This window comes from Drosophila teissieri, chromosome X, assembly GCF_016746235.2.
Source record: "Drosophila teissieri strain GT53w chromosome X, Prin_Dtei_1.1, whole genome shotgun sequence".
NCBI lineage: Eukaryota > Metazoa > Arthropoda > Insecta > Diptera > Drosophilidae > Drosophila > Drosophila teissieri.
In genome coordinates this window covers 2,768,991-2,786,249 of record NC_053034.1, presented here as the reverse complement: position 1 = coordinate 2,786,249, position 17,259 = coordinate 2,768,991, and the positions used below count along the sequence as shown (strand labels likewise).

General features: G+C 49.9%; 3 protein-coding genes across 8 annotated transcripts; 1 reads left to right on the top strand and 2 right to left on the bottom strand.

The window, feature by feature from the left end:
• Positions 1-43: 43 nt before the first annotated feature.
• LOC122623756 (probable basic-leucine zipper transcription factor R) lies at positions 44-2,710 on the top strand. The gene is made up of 3 exons (XM_043803078.1): positions 44-236; positions 386-1,763; positions 1,826-2,710. The coding sequence occupies exons 1-3, from the start codon at positions 193-195 to the stop codon at positions 2,207-2,209; spliced, it is 1,806 nt and encodes a 601-aa protein (XP_043659013.1). The 5' UTR covers positions 44-192; the 3' UTR covers positions 2,210-2,710.
• LOC122623755 lies at positions 2,704-6,709 on the bottom strand. Of its 3 annotated transcripts, XM_043803077.1 has the most exons (9): positions 6,559-6,709; positions 5,463-6,380; positions 4,974-5,395; positions 4,756-4,907; positions 4,485-4,701; positions 4,077-4,427; positions 3,215-4,021; positions 2,940-3,160; positions 2,704-2,879 (listed from the first exon to the last, which is right to left on the bottom strand). In XM_043803077.1, exons 1-9 carry the CDS (start codon positions 6,695-6,697, stop codon positions 2,729-2,731), a joined length of 3,378 nt encoding a protein of 1,125 aa, XP_043659012.1. In that variant the 5' UTR covers positions 6,698-6,709; the 3' UTR covers positions 2,704-2,728. The 3 variants fall into 3 exon arrangements, with proteins under 3 accessions (XP_043659012.1, XP_043659011.1, XP_043659010.1); XM_043803076.1 differs by having other exon boundaries at positions 4,756-5,395; XM_043803075.1 differs by having other exon boundaries at positions 4,077-4,701; positions 4,756-5,395.
• Positions 6,710-7,022: 313 nt separating this feature from the next.
• Positions 7,023-17,207, bottom strand: LOC122623642 (coronin-7). Of its 4 annotated transcripts, XM_043802910.1 has the most exons (15): positions 17,124-17,207; positions 14,683-15,217; positions 14,092-14,278; positions 13,475-14,031; positions 13,264-13,416; positions 12,571-13,113; positions 11,889-12,072; positions 11,749-11,822; positions 11,476-11,508; positions 11,225-11,397; positions 10,243-11,154; positions 9,837-10,182; positions 9,638-9,773; positions 9,479-9,579; positions 7,023-9,417 (listed from the first exon to the last, which is right to left on the bottom strand). In XM_043802910.1, the coding sequence occupies exons 2-15, from the start codon at positions 14,989-14,991 to the stop codon at positions 9,325-9,327; spliced, it is 3,801 nt and encodes a 1,266-aa protein (XP_043658845.1). In that variant the 5' UTR covers positions 14,992-15,217; positions 17,124-17,207; the 3' UTR covers positions 7,023-9,324. The 4 variants fall into 4 exon arrangements, with proteins under 4 accessions (XP_043658845.1, XP_043658847.1, XP_043658848.1 ...); XM_043802912.1 differs by lacking the exon at positions 11,476-11,508; XM_043802913.1 differs by lacking the exon at positions 12,571-13,113 and having other exon boundaries at positions 7,025-9,417.
• Between the last annotated feature and the right edge of the window lie 52 nt (positions 17,208-17,259).

The following is a 17,259-nucleotide window of genomic DNA, read 5'->3' as shown; positions in this document are numbered from 1 at the left end:
CAGTTTTCGCCCTCGCCGCCGCCTGGTCACACTTGCGTTCGCGTGTATGCATGTGTGTGTGTGTGTGCGTTACATTACGCATTTGCTTTGCGAATTAGAAGCTAATTGAAGCGAATATTGTGGACTCGAGCCGGTCACCAGAGTTCCACGGTTGCCGCCAACGCCGAGCTAAGGTCTCCAGCCAACCGGGCCATGTACGCCACCAACAATGGCGGCACGAACAAGGCGCCAAACAGGTAAGTTCCGCCTCCGCCAGCAAAATCGAGCGCCCCTCCCCCAAAAAAACAGGCGGTACAGCCGAGATTTTTAATATGTGCGCCGCTCCTTTTTGTTTTCATTCTGTGATCTGTGCGTGATTTGCCAAATTAATATGAATCCCCTGCAGCAACGCCACCTCCATGTTCGACAACACCATCACAGTGACGCCCATTAAGATGGAACTGGGCCAGGCGTATGCCAAATCCCAGAATCCAGCGGCGATGCAGCGAAGAACACCCAATGCAGTGGTAGTCACCACCTCCTCCGCCGTCTCTTCCGCCCAGCAGCAGCAGGGGCAGCAGCAACAACAGCAGACGGTACCCATGGCCAGCCTGGTGTCCAACGCCTGCACCCTGGTTAATCCCAGCATGAGTGTGACAGTGGCCACCACCGGAGCGAGCGGCGCCAAGGAGAAGACCACGAAGGCTACACGTGCTCAGGTGGCACGCAAACCACCGCCCACCATCGACAACTTCTGGCCGAATATCGTGAGCGAGGTGCACAGCATCGGCCAGGTTGATGCCAAGCACCAGGTGCTGCCATTGGCGCGCATCAAGAAGATCATGAAGCTGGATGAGAACGCCAAGATGATTGCCGGCGAGGCGCCGCTGCTGTTTGCCAAGGCCTGCGAGTACTTCATTCAGGAGCTGACCATGCACGCCTGGGTGCACACCGAGGAGAGCCGGCGGCGCACGCTCCAGCGTTCGGATATTGCCCAGGCCATAGCCAACTACGACCAGTTCGACTTTCTCATCGACATTGTGCCGCGCGAGGAGATCAAGCCGTCGTCGGCGCAAAAGGGCAAGGATGGCAGTACTTCCAGTTCGAGCGGAATGGCGGGCACAACCAGCAGTGCCGCCTCCACATCCAACCCAGCCACCTCCAATGCGGCCGCCTCCGTGGCGGGCAATGCTACCGCCACGGGCAACTTTGTAGCCAGTGGTTCCTCCGTACCTGCGGCCACCGCTGGCGGCCTCAAGCTGGACACCACGGGCGCAGCCACCGCCGCCGAGGTGCTCGGCTTCAGTACTGTCAACTCAGACATCTTCTCAGCGCAACTGCAGCAGCAGCAACAACAGCAGCAACAGCATGCCGCCCAGCAACAACAGCAGCAACAACAACAGCAGCAACATCACCAGGCGCATCCACAGCAGGTTCAGATTATTCAGCAGGGCGCTGGTGGTCAACAGTTGCAGTACTTCATCGCACTGCCGGGGCAGCAGGCGGCCCAGCTCGTGCAGCAGGTCCAACAGCAACCGCAGCCCGCCCAGAACCATCTACCCATCAACATTTTGTCGGCCCAACAACCCACCCAGCAGTTGATACTGACCGCCGGTCCCAACGGTCAGCTGACCGCCACGCCAGCGCCGCAAACGGCTGCCCAGCAGCAGACGGCCCTGCTCCAGAATCTCGCCCAGCAGCAACAGCAGCACCAGCAACAACAGCAGCAGATTCAGCTGCTGCAGCAAGTGGTAACGCCCACGGGGGAGCTGACTAACGTGCCGGTAGGTATCACTTGAGCTGATTGCATTGAATTCCACATTGACAATTGCCTTTTCAATTCCAGATCGCCATCAATGCCAACCATTTGCATCTCCTGCAGCGCCTACAAATGCAACAGCAGCAGCAACAACAGCAGCAGCAACAGCAGCAGCAGCAACAACAGGTCATCATCCCAACCCAACTGCTGACGGCCCAGCAACTGCTCCAGCTGGGCGGAGCACCAACGGTCGCCCATCAGCAACAACAACAGCAGCAGCACGCCAATCTCACCCAGAGCAATGCCAGTGCGGTGACCAGTGGCACGCCGATCTTTATCAACTCGACTATGGCTGGTGCCCAGGCGGCGACGCAGGCGCAGCAGCAATCGGCGCAACAACAGCAGCAACAGCAGGCACAAACGATCTCCACCATGTCCACGGATCGCACATTAACCGGCGGATTTCGGTAAAAGCTGGAAGTATGATATCCGAACTAACGGTCGGACCAGACGGACGGACAGTTGGCAATCATATCGAAGCATCGGGAGGCATTGGAATCGGGCATTGGCAAGCGGGCATTGATTGCGCCATCCCCTGTCATCCAGCACAATGTATAATATTATAGTTTACGTAGGTGTATACGATTGTATATCGGAGGAGATTATATATAGCTAGTGTCTAAGTCGTAGGCATCTGTGTAGAAACGATTTCTCAATTGTAATTTATTACTGACCCTCCCGCCCCCTGGGAGCAGGTTTCACCTCCTCCAAAACACCGCCACCTCCACCACTTTTAAAACCTAGCACTTAGAGAGAATAATGGGAAATCTAGTGTATGTGACGGGGATGCCACCGGTCCAAAGCATAATCCAGCGTTTCGCGTGGCATCCGCACTTTATTATGTATTTGTACTTCTAACTAAGCTAAGCTCTGATAAACAATTATAAGCCACCAAGGACTATGTGCCAGAAACTCGTGCGCCCCCTGTATTCACTTTCTGGCCAGGATCTTGTTGATGTCCTGCAGCTCGCGAGTGCTCCACGGTTCCAGGGGATCGGGCGGCGATTGCGTTCTCCGTGTGTAAGCGGAACGTCCCCGCTGGCTGTGCTCGTCTGGTTCATCACTTTGCTCCGGCGAAACTCTGGCGCACAAGGAAACGTGGGATTTAAAAATGAAAAGGGTGCCAGGTATAGGAACTCACTTGTTCCGGCGACGAACGCGAGCACTTTTGGCGCGACGAGCGGCGTCATCCTGTGCCGGCTGACACTTGCGCAGGTGAAACTGCTTCATGGTGGCGTGCACCTCCTCCGCCGTGGGTATATCCTCGCTGTCCTGTCCACCATTGCCGTCCTCGGTCTCCACTTCGGCTTCCTGTTCGATGGTCAGCACCTCCTCCGCCACAGCTTCATCAAAGTGGAAGCCCTAGTATTGAATGAACATTTTTCATTCAGACTTGTCAGTTTCTTATCCACTCACCGTATCCACATCCAAGCCAGGTGGTGCCCACACCGAGGACATGGGCTGAAACTGTCCATGGCTGTGTCCCTCGAATCCCTGCTGGTCCCGTCGTATATCCGCCTTGGATAGAGCATTGTGTGTCCGTTTGGCCAGCGATAGCTTGCCGAGAATGGGCCCGCCGCTGTCGCTCTCCTCGGTTTCCACCTCTGCCAGCATGGCCATGAACTCCTCAAGCTTTTTGGGATCAACGATGTCCTTGGGGTCCTGGAACAGGTTGCTCAAATTCGAAATGGGCAATGGCATGGCCATTAGGTCGGGAGCAGCAGAAGCAGCAGCACCACCACCAGCAGGTTGTATTGCAGGAGCAGCGGGAGATGCAGTGGCCACCGAAGCCACGGGCAGTGAATCCACCTTCTTGACCATCGGCGCCTGCGGCTGTGTCTTCATCGTTTGCTCCACCAAATCGAAGGCCTTATTGGCCAGTTGCTGCAGGCCGGCAAAGTAGTGGGGATCATGGGTCTCCGGTCGCTGGTCCGACATCATGATCAGCTCCCTGAAGGGATCCGGTGCCGGCGGAGCGGGCGGTGGAGCTGTCACCGTTCGCAGAGTGACACCATTGGAAGAAGCCGGATTGCTAGCGAAGGTCAACATGTCCATGGCGTTGGTGAAGTCGGAGTCCGTGTGCAGATTGTAGGGATCCTTGAGCTTCTGCTTGGTCACTTTAACGGGACTGGAAATGGAGGCCCGTCCCCACATAAGGCGACGCATCTCCTCGCCGGTCATTCCGCGCTTCTTGAGCGCCGTGAGCGTCACACGACCCACTCGCTGGTGAGGATTGACACAGAATAAGAATGGGTTCATTATGTGAATGGTAACTTACCTTCCAGTTGGAGACGGCACCCTTTCGCTGCTTGGCCCTCGTCTTGCTCTTGCTCTTGATGACCATCACGCCGCGCACCTCGAATCCCGAGTCATCGGAGGGACCCAGCGGAATGGAGTAGGCCTCCAGATAGCCCTTGGCATCCGCCTGCGGCACAGCGCGCTCCAGGGTGACGACAATCTTGGCCCACTGCTTCATCCACTCCTTCTCCGACTGCTCGATCACAGTCACATAGGTGTTGCCCATCATGGCAATCAACATGTTGAGCAACAGGATGGGCACGAAGATCATAAAGATAACGAACACGGTCTTGGAGAGATTGGGGTATGTCGTCTGGTTGAGATCGGGATACTGCAATGGAATGATATCATTACGAGTACGTAATCCACGTTTGAGGCACCCACTTACGTTATAATCACCTAGTGTGGTCTGAAACAGGGCCATCCAAGTGCTGGTGTAGGTGTTGAACATGGTGGACTGCACCTGGGGATGTCCCTTGTAGAGGAAGTAGAAGGCCTGCGAGAATCCACACAGCACAATGCAGTAGATTATGCCGAAGGTGAACATGTCGCCCGTGATCATGGAGTAGATCATAGTCACAAAGGGACCCGTCAACCGAATGGCACTGAATAGGGAGGAATGGGGATAACTTCTGGACGAGCCCAACTATCTAACTTACCCTGCAAAGAACATTAGGAGAAACCAGGAGCCGGGTACAGCGAAAATCAGGATGGCCTCCTCGGTGTCGGTGTCGCCAATCAAACGAAATGGAATGCACGCCAGGATCAGCAGGTTGGAGAACAGGAAGATGGCCTTAGCCGGCGCATGGGACTGTGGAACAAGAAAGAGGATAATGTTAAGCAGAATATAGCAATCTAAATATGCCAAGATCCTTACCAGTTGCTTGAGAAAGGCGGATAACCCCTGGTTTTTTATCTCGTCGCCTTGCTGGAAGATCACATAGCTTAAAACCCCCACCAGAGTGGCAAACTCGGCGCAATAACGGGCCACCGTCTGGGCATTGTAGTCACCACCACTGTCGCCCTCATCCGTCGGCATGTCCTGCAGAGCGGCTGCCGAGGGATCAGATCCCTCGGAGTCCTCGCCCTCGCCTTCACCATCGTGGGCCGGACGCAAGTATACCGATACGGACAGGCACAGCAGATGGGTGGACAGGATGAGCAGGCGCTTCAGAAACTGGTTCTGCGCAAAGGTCTTCCACTTCTCCTCCAGCAGGCGCTGGATGATGCCGCCGTCCAACATGTCCAGATGCTCCGGCTTGGTGCCGTTCAGGATGATGAACAAGGCTGAATTCCAGTCTGTTTGGGATTGGTAATCACATCTTATCTATAAACGATTTCGATATCGACTTTTAGGAGTACTCACTGGTTCTGCCGTCCGGCAGGAGTGTGTCCAGTGCATTGAGTGGGTAACCGGAGCAGGTGATGTTACTGTAGCGCCAAAACTCGCGGGCGGACAGCTCCAACATTTCACGGAATACCTCAGCCCGTCCCAGTTTGCAGGCCAGGGTGAGTGGAGTCAGTCCTGTTTGGTTGACGATGCCGTTCTTCGCCGGCGTCTTGGGATGTCGCAGGGCATAGCCGAACATGTCCAGCTTGTCGCACACGACCACCATGTGCAGGATCATGTTACCGAAGGAGTCCTGGGCATCCGGATCGGATCCGCAGTCCACCAGCAGGTTGTAGACACTCTCGTTGGCACAGCAGGCGGCCCAGGCCAGCGGATATTCACCCATGTAGGCCAGTCCCTCGTAGTCGGTGCTCTTGGCCGGATTCGCGCGCTGCTGGTCACGTGGCAGGAAGAAGCTGCCAATTGCCCGCTGATTGATATCCGCGCCGGCCTCGATCAGATCCGCCACCAGCTCATTGTTGCTATAGGCAATCGACAGGTGCAGGGCACTGGCACCCAGATACTCCTCGCCCTCCATCACATCCAGCGCCAGGTTGGGAAACACACGGAGCAGCACTCTCGCCAACTTGGTGTGCACCTTGGAATCGCAAATGATGAGCACATGGAGCAGACTCTCGCCCAGGGCGCCGCGGTACTGCATCTGCCAGCAGGCCTTGTGGTCCTCCCATTTGCCCAGCGGATCGTGGATGGACAGCGACGCCTCAATGGGTATGGTCACCTCGGTGTGGTCGCGGTACTTCCAGCGTAAAAACTCTGCACGATTTATCACCTGGCCCTTGCCATCGTTGTACATGAAGACTCCAAACTGCTCCCGGATCAGCTGCTCCACGGCAATCAGTCCGCCCGAGTTGATGGCGTCGATGAGGTCACCACCTGGTCAGGTTTGGTTTGGTTATCAGTATTGCTCTGTATCTTCTTAACTTATAGAAACTTTCTGTCACTCCTGTTACCACTACTTGTACTTGAACCTACACCAATTTGCTTTCGAGTGCACCAAGGTCACCAAACTCTTATGTCTTGGGTCACCTTTTGGCCATCTATCATTACCTACCTCTTTTGTAATCCGCCAGCTTATAGAGGAGGCACTTGCAGGCGGTGGCCGAGGATTGCGAGATGACGGCATCCAAGATGGCACCGGGCCTCATCTCGGGCGCCTTCTTGCGCAGGCATTTCTTCAGCAGGAACTTCATATCCGCCGCCTCGATTCCAATCCCTGCTGCGAACTCAACTGGCGAACTCCTGGTGGAAATGCGCACAACCTTCTCCGCTTGTTTGTTCGATGACCCATGATATCAAGAACGAGAAAGACAGCTCGTTGTCCGGGTAACCCCACCCACCTGGCCAAGCCAAGCCAATGGGACACTGAAACTATTTCCTCAAACCCACAAGTCAGTGGGGAGAAATGAGATCCAAGTTTAAGATTAGTTTTAAGATTTTGAATTAAGTTATGAAGCCGCATATCGCAGAAACACTGTTTAAATATATAGTTTCCTTTTGTTTTTTTTATTGAATTATGTATATAAATATATTTTTGCTTTCATTATTATTATTGTAATTATAACTTAGTGCTAGAGTATCGGATGGGGGTTATCGGATATACTCGTACTGTAAAATAAATTGTATAAATAATGTGTATGCTTCTGATTCGGATTCAGATTCAGATATCGATTCAGATATCGATTCAGATTCTGCTGGTTCGCCTTCTTAAACCATCCTCACTACTTTCTGCTTGCATTTCCTTTCGACTTCCGCTGTGAATCATCAATCAATCAATCAATCCTTCATTCGCTTATCATCGTATTATATATCGCTTGAAGTTGTATTTTCGTATATTGGTATTGTTATAGATATATATAAATATAAATATAAATAAGAGACGTTCGAAAATGGTAATCGAATATGGCTAATAAATACAGAACGACATAATATCTGCGGGCGTTCGAGTTGGGGTTTTAGTATTGGATTGTTGGAGTGGGTTTACTGGGACATAGGACTTAATGATCGTAGAACTGTGTTCCCGCTTCCCCAAATGGGATCCTGATCCCGATCCCAATCCCCGATTTCAGACCAACCTCTTGCAATTCAACTCCTCTTTTGGGACTTTTTGGGAATTTTTGACGGGGCGGGCAGATGCAGATCAGAATGTTTAGCGAATACTTGTCTGTCAGTCGTTCCATGGCGTTTGGATTCAATAAATGCAGCTTGGACTTTGATTTGGAGTTGCTGGAATTGCTTCAGTTTGCGACGTATATGCCGTATGCCTATAACTATGCGTATGGTATGTGTGTATATATAATCTGTATAATAGAACCTTGTTTAGCACAATATTGCCCGTTACCCGAGAATTGGTTGTTGGTCTGTTTTGAATTATTTGAGTTTGAATTTCGATTTGCCACGCTATTCGCCCTATGCGGCTCTGGTTCAGTCGTTCGTTCAGAAGTTCGGCCAGAAGTTCGAGTTCTTGGCCAGCTTTTAGTTACGCTTGGTATACAAAATATATAATATATCATGTATATGTGTATATATGTATATTCTATTGCAAGTACAAAACGTTATTGCCTATGGGTTATGCTACTCGAGATACGATCTATTGCCTTCCCTCGTTTCCGTTTTTGTTTCTGTTTCTGTTTCAATGGCAACTCATTACTTTCCCCCCTTCCGTTCTGATTGGCATCGTACTTTCTTTTTGCGTTAGTAGGGGACGTTCGGGGAGGAGGATTCTGAGGATGGAGATGGGCAGCTGGGCAACTGACCCATCCGCTGATCAAGTCTTTTCGTTATACATTTTGGAATTGTTGTTTGCTTGTCTTTTCGGTTTGATTCGGCTGTTGCAGTATGTTTGATTTACGCATTTTACACTATAAAAATTGTCTCACTTGATTGTAGTTCTCAGCATTATTTTCATTAAAATTTTTTTTTCTTTTTGTTTGGCTACAGTCTATATGTTTTTCTTTCCTGTCTTGTTGTTGTTGGTTGGGGAATAGGTAATGGGGGGAGGTGGTTCTTTTGGGGGATCGAACGATGCGAAAGACTAGAAACGATGTTGGGGGGCATCTTCGGTTCGATTTGGGCGGGTTTTTCATTTCGGATGGATGGTAGGTCGAAAGAGGGTGAAATCTTGCGAAAAAGGAGATAGTCAGGCACACACACACACTCTATCGCTCTCTATCTCGTTCTCTCTCTCTCTCTCTTACGCACTCACATGCAAACGTGAAACAAACAGAGAGGGGAATACATATGCGTAATGTCCATACGTAAAATTAGTATCATCTAAGCGCTTCTCCTCACTTTTCCTATATGGCCACATAAACTGAAGGACACAGGAGAACCGGGGAAATTAATCGTAAGTGTAAACACCTTAATAGGCTAAACTAATTTTGGACTAACTACTTAAATAGCACACAAAAACACAAACATATATGGGTAAATCAAAAGTTAATACACACACAATTAAAAAAAAAGAACATACATAAAAATCAACGTTTAACAAAACGAACAAAACTGGCTTATGATGTTTAATTTGGCAATTATTGAGCAACTGCAGTAATTGGCGGAGGAGCGAGGAACTGAATGCTGGGATGATGAGGGATGAGGGTGTGTGTACGGGAGTGTGTTAGTTTTTTTTACTTTCGGCTTAGCTACGAGTTCTCTATATACGCTCGCTCGCAAGTAGATTGTAAATGTCGAGCACTTTGCTGTTCTGTCATGATGTCGTGTCATGTTTAGATTGTTAAAAAAAAGTTACGCCCATTGGTTAAACGCTAAATTGTGAACTGATTTCCATGGTTCATGTCCGCCGCAGACGTTGGCTATACTGCTACTCCTGCCACTCGTTCTCGTCCACGCCCTCCATGTCGTCCTGCTCCAGCTTGGTGGTGAACTCCATACGCGCGCTAACTGATTTCTGGATCTGAAATGACCGATTTTTAGATGAATTCGGTATATAGACCAACTGTATGCTTTAATCTTACCTCCTGCTGCTTGTTGATCTCGTACTCGGACTTCTGACCACCGAACTGAGGATGATCCGGCTTCTTGACGGGCTGCGCTGGCACTTGCTGTATGGAAGATACTGAAACAGAAATCACATCAGTTTGATTTGTCAAAATAGAGAGTCTCTCATCACTCACAAGTTTCCATGCCCTCTGGCTTGAGGCTGACCTTGGGTGCCGCCTTGTCATTGCTAGCGAACCAATCCTCGGAGCTTAGCGTGGCGCTCCAGGTGATGCGTGTGGGTGGGAACAGATCGTCTTGGAACAGCTCGCTCTGCAAAGCGAATGGTGATTAGAGTCGGGGTAAGGAAATGCCCAATAGGCATGCAAAACCTACCTTGATGCGGGGCACAGTGAAACTCAGGGGTTCAATTGTGGTATTGGTTAGCCGATAGGCCTTCGAGAACTCCACGCTGGCCACGTCGCAGTGGTTCTTCGTGAGGAAACTGAGGCCCTGGTGCAGCGAGGTGCAACGATGGTGTGACAGTGGGCAGATGTACGGCTCCTCGTCGGTGATCTCGTAGCAGTAGATGGTGGAGTCACCCTTGCCCGTAACAAACAGTGTGGAGCTATCTTCGTCATAGAATGGGATCAATATGGAGGGTGAGACATCCAAACTGGCCGTGTTCAACGGGGCGGACAACTTTTGTGCATTGTACACGCTGATCTGTCGCTCCGAAACCCTGAAAAAGTTATGCAAATGTCAGTCAGATTACCAAATGGTCGAATTTTTAGAATCCTACTTGTCGAAACCAGTGCAGACGATGTAATGTCCCTCCAACGCCCAGGTGATCCGAGCTCCGCGAGTGCCAACCGGTCCATTGCCTTCCCGTATGGGTGTCTCCGATTTCCTTGGGTTGTATACCCTAATCTTACCATCCTTGCATACGGTGGCGCCCAACCGGCCGCAGGGACTCCAGGCGAAGTCAAAGATCTGATCTGTATGCCCCGAAAGCGAGCACTTCTCTGTCATGGTACGCAAATCCCACAGCTTGATGGTCATATCGTAGCTGGCGGTTAGCAGAACATCAGCAGCCAGCGGGTGGAAGCGTATGAAGTAAATCTTGTCCAGGTGAGCGGTCAGCTCGCCGGCAGGTGTGTTTGTCGGCTCACTCAATCCGCCGGCTTCAATATGCCAGATTTTTACGATGCCATCGTCGCAGGCCACAGCCAATCGCTGGGCATCAAACGGATCCCACTGGAAGTCCATTATGTTGCTGCCGTTCACGAGCGACGGAATCACGCCATCGGGCAACCGTCCAGGGCGGCTCAACTCAAAGATGGCTATCTTGCCGCCGGGCCCAGAAAGCGGCACTGCGACGCGCTCCTGGTTGGCGTGGAAGCCATTGCACTCGCCCGGAATCTGGCGACTTAGGTTGCGCAAGTTCTCGATGTGCGTGGACTTGTGACCAGGGGTGCCCTTCAAGTGCCTGAACTTGGACACCTTGCCAAAAACGGTGGAGGTGCGTTTGGTGCTGGCAGCACTAAATGCCGCCTCAGTGGCGGATTTCTTGAGTCCAGCGCCGTTTCCGCGGCGGTGCTCCTCCATTAATTTACCCTCTGGGACAGAGATGCGCTTGGTGTCGATCACATTGCCCTGCTGCTGCTGCTGTTGACTGGGCTTCAGGGGCTCCACCTTGGAGTGCTCGCGACGTCTGCAAATCGAAAAGGTATGATGAGTATGGGTACTGTGCTTTACGCCTTTGGAGGATGAAGGATACTTACAATGGGACTGGCGACTGAGGCTTCTCGTCCACCTGACTCTTGGAGCGATTCTCGTATATGCGCCGTCGCTCGGCAAAGCTGCTCCTGGAGGTGCAGTTTCTGCGCAGATCTGCATCCGTGCGATCTTCGCCCTCCGTCGAGTTCTCCGAGGACTCCGAGTTTTGCTCGAATATCTAAGAATAGTCATGGAATATAAAGTAAAGGATTAGTTTCTGGCAAGTATAGTCAAGTTGGAAATCCCTTTAGCAGACCTTGTCGGATGATTCATCATCGTCAGCCGAGGACTACACAGTTGTTATAGTAGTTCCCGTTGCAGAATCGGCAGTAGATCAAGTACAGAAGATAAAGTTGGATTTTAGGGGTTAGTTGGAAGTGATCGGGAGCGTTTCAAAGTTAGTTAGACGGAAGAAGGCGAATTTTGTTGTTGGCACAGGCATGTAATAGAGGGCGAGCAGAACGTTACAGTAGTAATAGTATATAATGGACTATATATTATATATAGACCCCATTTGACGCGAACTTACCTTACGGCGCTCCGAGGTGGTCAGTGACTTCTGGACACCATTTCCAGCCACAGCAGGTTCCCTTTCGGGTTTCTCTGCAAAAAAGTAGTGAAATAAGCTGCTTATTAAAGGTCTTTCTTCAGAGAACGCAGTCTCCTTACTTTTAATTTCGATTTCCACAATGAGATCCGGTTTGGCTCCCTGAGCGGGTGTCATCTCCACTCCGCTGTCCTGCCCCACGTTCGAGATATTCTCGTGGGATCCCGGGGCCAAGGGCACAGCGAACACCTTGTCAAACGAAACGTCACCTGTGGTGCTGGAGAAGGGCTTGGGACCCAAACGTGGCTGTGGAAAAATAAAAGCCACGTAATGTTAGTCGAGATCTTAAGTATCAACTCGAATCGAAAATCATAAATAGCGTTTACAGAATTCGCAGAAATACCAACTGAGACAAACTACAAATAGTCTGAATATACAACGGATATCGTAAACAACTGAAAATGTGCCAATAAGAAAACAAAACGAAATGCTATCAACTGAAAACATAATCTCTAGGTGTTTCACAAGAAAACCAAACGGCAAACCAACTGCAAATAAAGTAAAACAAACGTAGAAATATGAATCGGAAGACGTCGCGACTCTGATGACTTGGTTATTGGTAACAGCAATTGCCGTCTCAATACCCGGCAAAAATGGGAAAAAGTTACCTGAGTGCAACAAAAACTAAGGAAAATACATTAAAACTGTACTTAAAAGTATAATAATCAGCTCAACGATATAATACACAAACAATAAACAAATAGGAGTGTCTGGCGGTTGATTATGAAGTGATGATGACGGCACCTTGTAAGCAGACGCAGCGGTGGTACGAGGCCTCGGGCGCGGCGTGTTGGTGCTGCTGCTTTCCCCAGCGGAATCACTGGCCTCCGGCAGGGAATTGTTGCGCGAGGTGCGCGGCATGGGCTTCGGTGGCGAGTGGCTGCCACTGGCCGAGTGGTTGTCCAGTCCACCGGAGGAGGAGACCTCCTCGCTGCTGCCGGTCGAATGCTCCTGCTCGGTGGGTGACTCCTTGTCATCCTCCTGGGACTGGGCGTAGGCATGGGCCTTTTCCTTCTCCGAATCCACCTTGTATTTGGACTCGAACTTACGGATGAGCTCACTGCACTCGCCATCTGGCTGGGACTGTGAAGGTATGCTCTTCTTTCCATTGCTATCGTTGCTATTGTCATTGCCGTTCTTCTCCTCAAAGTTATTTCCCTTGTTTAGCATGACAAAATGCTCGTTATCGTTGCGTTTGGCCTGCTGATTTGGTTTCCCAGTGGTGTTGCTCTTGGCCCGCTGATTCTCCAGGTTCTTAACAAAATCACTCAGGTTACCGCGATGAATCTGCATTGATGGCCAAATTGGGGTTAAACAAAACGCCCAAGAAGAGCTAACTATTGAACCCTAACTACATTAACCCTCAAAGCCCTGGTTTTCCTTTTTCCAATCTTACAATATATAAGTCGAAATATAAATAAATAAAAGGTTACTTACAATAATTGGCTCATCGCCATGCTCGCGCTTGGCGGGATCAAGGCTCATCTTGGGCACCGCCTGGTTGCTGCCATTCAGCCACTCGCCGGCCACCAGTTCTGTCTTGTAGCCAGTAGTCTCCGGATATAGATCGGCGTGGAAATCACGGTATGTCTGTGGAGTTTTCTTATAAGTATTTCGAGGATAAATTTGATATTAGTATATTACGCACCTTTCTGGGCACCTGGTACATGATGGGTATGACCATGTTGGAGGTCAATTGCAACACCCGGTTAACCTCTGCCTCCATGACTTTAAGTGCTCGCTTGGGCACCAGACACGCACCCTTCGTCTGCTCGCCAGTATGACGCAAGCCCTCAATTAAATACGGATCCTTGTCCGTAATCTCCAAGTAGTTAATGGTGGTGTCACCTTTTCCGGCTAGGAAAAGCATATTGGTGTCGGGATCGAAGAGGGGCATCAGTATGCCCGTGGAGCAATCGAGTTCGAGAGTTTTCTCTGGCGTGTTAAAGTTGCGCACATCGCGGATGATCACCTGTCGCAGTCGGGCCGCATCGAAGCCAGTGGTCAGGATGCGGTGCTGATTTCCCAGCCACACTACCCGCGAATCCTTGATGCTCTGATGCGACTCAGCAGTCAGCTGGATGGGTGAACCAGCGGCACGGGGATCGAAGATTCGCACATTCTTATCCTTGCAACTGGTGGCCAAAACGGTGCCATCCTCGCGCCAACTGGCCGACTGTATCACCTCGGGATGCTCATTGTTCGCTGTAGTGACAAAAAGACAATTTGTAAGGGTTCCATTTGAAAAAGGATATTTTTACTCACAGAATATCTCCTTTTGGGTGCTGAGATCAAAGAGAGCCACGCAGCCGGCGGCTGTGGAGTACATCAAGCCGTCGGCCGTTGGATGGAAGCCCACTGTCTCTACGCGTCTCTGCTTGTGTGAGAAGATGGCCTCCGGATCGGAAAGCGACTGCTCCAGACCTTTTTCCGGTATGTGCCAGATCTTGACCTGTGGATTGCAATGGGAGTGATTGATTAGCTGAGGGACTTTGTATCATGTTGACTATCACATTTGTGACTAATGTGATAGCATTTCTGGGATCTTATGTTTTCTGGTGAGTTATTACTATTAATAATAGCACCATTATTGATTGCTGGTTCTTATCACACTCATAAACTCATCATAACATGCCACTACTTTATCTCTACCTTCTGGGAAATAACAATAAATGTTTGAGAAATGGAAAAAACAATTTTAATATATTACAAATATTGCAATAAGCAAGAAAATAATCTGAGTAACTCTTTGGACAAATCATTGGGAAGTGATGACCCAACACATAAGATATTTTTGAAACATTTATGGGTACTCCCAAGAAATTTTGAAGGATAAACAGTTTGATGATTTCTTACCAGGCAATCCTGCGAGGCGGTGGCCAGCAGCCCGTCGTGAAACGGGGAGAACTTGAGATCCGTCACTGTGTCCGTGTGCCCATGGAGCAGCGGCATGGTCTTGCTCTTCCGGCCGCAGTCATCCAGCGGGAGGACAGCGACGCTGGAGCCGGTGTGCTCCCAGTTGAAGGCCATAAAGGCGCCGGAGGCGGCAATGTTGTTGCCGTACGTCTGGTAGCTGCCCACGCAGATCTCGCGGACGCATGCCTCCGCCTTGGGCACAATGGGTGCGGCATTTTTGTACTTGGAAGCCTTGAATCGCCAGGCCATGGTTGGCTACTTGGTTGAGATGGGGGGGCTTCGATCCGATGTGATGGCGATCCGATGCGGATGTGGATATGGACGTTCTCTGCTCGAGTGTAGAGTGTCGATTGTGGATTGTATATGCCTGATGGTTGATGCCTGATGGTCGATTGTCACTAGTCCAGTGGCTCCCTCTCAGTCGCTCTCTTGCGCTTCGCTCTCCGCTCCGCTTCTCCGTTTGTGAGTTTCGTTTCTGGAAAATGGCAAAATAGCCGCATAAGTATGATATCACTTGGGTGCGCGGGGGACATTCCACAGTTTGTTATCGCCTCGCCCGCCGCTCCTGACTCATCGTCATCCGAATCCGATAGGGCAAACAATAGCCGATAACCGAATATAAATAATAATACATTTAGCAAGTAGGAGAAAAAAAAAGAGAGATGCACTTGCTGTTGCGGCGATACGACTATTGAAAAGAGAAAGCTGGACAAGAATGGTGTCCACCAAAGCCGGATGAGCCAGCCAGACCAACACTCGCGCAATTGGCGTACGTGTTTGTTTGAGTGTGTATGCGAATGTTTGTTTGTACATCATCAGGAAAGGCGAGGAAAAACACTGGGCAAAAAGTGATGCGATCCGGCCGGTAGGGGTTAATTTGCCACACCTAAGGGTTAGTGATCCTCTCACAGCGCTATTTCTTCACATTCTGCCGAGCTAAACATATATTTTATATTAATTTTCCTAATTTTTAATGTGCAGTTTGCAAATATTAAGTACGTGTTTAAACAACTGCTGAAAATGGCAACACAAACAGTATGATCCAAGCGGCGGTAAGGGTTAATATGCCACACCTAAGGGTTAACGATCCTTTTGATAAATTTCATAGAGAGTTTCACACACATACACTTGTACAAACACAACCCACTTGGCTTGCAGTTTACGGATAACCACAGTAAGCACTCTGTAAGCTAACCACCACATCAGTGTAGTTACATCAATTTGCTTTTGGTTCAAACAAATAAAATGTTACTTTGCAAAACAAGAGTTGTTTTTCTTCGTATTTGATTAGTTATTACATTACTTTTATAGTTTACTCTCTGGTGGCCACACTGTAGTTTCCCGAGTGCATTTAGCAAACGTCGAGAGAGCGAGAGCGGGAGGGAGAGAGCATGCGCCAATTCAACTGTTTCTGTTTGTTAGAAAGCGGCAAAACAAATGACCACTGGGGGTAAAAGGAGGCGCGGCTGGGGGACGGCCAAGCAGGTATTGGCCAGCGGAGCCACCAGGTAATGGGGTCAAGTGATTTAGAAAAGCAAAATCAAAGGCAATGTAACGAGGCGATGTTGCAAAGTGAGAGCGAGACGGGCACAGGTGCAACCTGCAGGAGAGCTGTGCCGCTAACGGTTAACTGATGACAGCGGGCGGCGTGGGAGAGCACGAGCATCTGCATCCCTATCTCTCTCTTTCGCTTGGTTGGGGGTGGCTTGAAACAAGCCGGCTAGCATTTTTGTTGTTTTCACCCACTGCCCACTAAACACACACACACACACACGCACGCATTTGCACTTCTGGTGGTTGATTTTTGGTCACTTTGTTGTTGTTCCTGTTGTTGCTGCCTATATGCATTTATTGACATTTTCGCCAGTTTTCCTTCCTTTATTTTGCATACATTGCATTTGATTATTGGGTGTTACTTTCTAGTTTGCGTGCAATTCAATGAAAAGAGGGGTGAATTTATTTTTTATACACTTCTTCTTTTCTCGCTTTTCCTTCGTTTCCTTTTCCTTTTTTTTTGCAGCACACACCCTGGCGCCGGCAGAAGAAGAAGAGGAAGAATCCAAAGCGGCGGCAATGACAATGACAACTACAAATGCAACAACAAAGGGTGCGCGGGGGTGGAGTGGGGAGTACCGGAGAGGGGGTGGTGCAACTACACTAACAACAACTGCGCAAAGACGACGCCGCTTCTTTTTTTATGGTCAAACAAAGGAGCAGTTTTGCACACACACATACACACACATGCACACTGGAGTTGCAGCGCTGCAACTGCACACCCACACAAACACGCACACGGATAGAAAAACCCGACGATAAGGATCACACACGCGCGCCGGTAATTATACTCCCGCTAGTAATTACAAATATTGCAATTAAATTACCAATGCAATCAATAAACTACGCGAGAGATCTTCAACTTTTTTTTCAAACGTTCTGTCATTGTCTATCGATAGTTTCTATCGTCGCGTGCTAGAGGTGGCACATAAACATCGCCACATACCGATAGCCCTATCGATG

What these genes read in the sequence shown, in the direction of transcription:
- LOC122623755 (XM_043803075.1), bottom strand. Translation starts at nt 6,697, where the DNA reads ATGAAGTTCCTGCTGAAGAAATGCCTGCGCAAGAAGGCGCCCGAGATG. An exon ending in GTGCCGTCTCCAACTGGAAG is followed by an intron (nt 4,022 to 4,076) that starts GTAAGTTACCAT and finishes AATCCTCACCAG; the next exon opens with CGAGTGGGTCGTGTGACGCT. An exon ending in CGCGTTCGTCGCCGGAACAA is followed by an intron (nt 2,880 to 2,939) that starts GTGAGTTCCTAT and finishes CTTGTGCGCCAG; the next exon opens with AGTTTCGCCGGAGCAAAGTG.
- LOC122623756 (XM_043803078.1), top strand. Translation starts at nt 193, where the DNA reads ATGTACGCCACCAACAATGGCGGCACGAACAAGGCGCCAAACAG. An exon ending in ACGAACAAGGCGCCAAACAG is followed by an intron (nt 237 to 385) that starts GTAAGTTCCGCC and finishes AATCCCCTGCAG; the next exon opens with CAACGCCACCTCCATGTTCG. An exon ending in GGGAGCTGACTAACGTGCCG is followed by an intron (nt 1,764 to 1,825) that starts GTAGGTATCACT and finishes TTTCAATTCCAG; the next exon opens with ATCGCCATCAATGCCAACCA.
- LOC122623642 (XM_043802910.1), bottom strand. Translation starts at nt 14,991, where the DNA reads ATGGCCTGGCGATTCAAGGCTTCCAAGTACAAAAATGCCGCACCCATT. An exon ending in TGTACCAGGTGCCCAGAAAG is followed by an intron (nt 13,417 to 13,474) that starts GTGCGTAATATA and finishes AAAACTCCACAG; the next exon opens with ACATACCGTGATTTCCACGC. An exon ending in GCCAGAGGGCATGGAAACTT is followed by an intron (nt 9,580 to 9,637) that starts GTGAGTGATGAG and finishes TTTCTGTTTCAG; the next exon opens with TATCTTCCATACAGCAAGTG.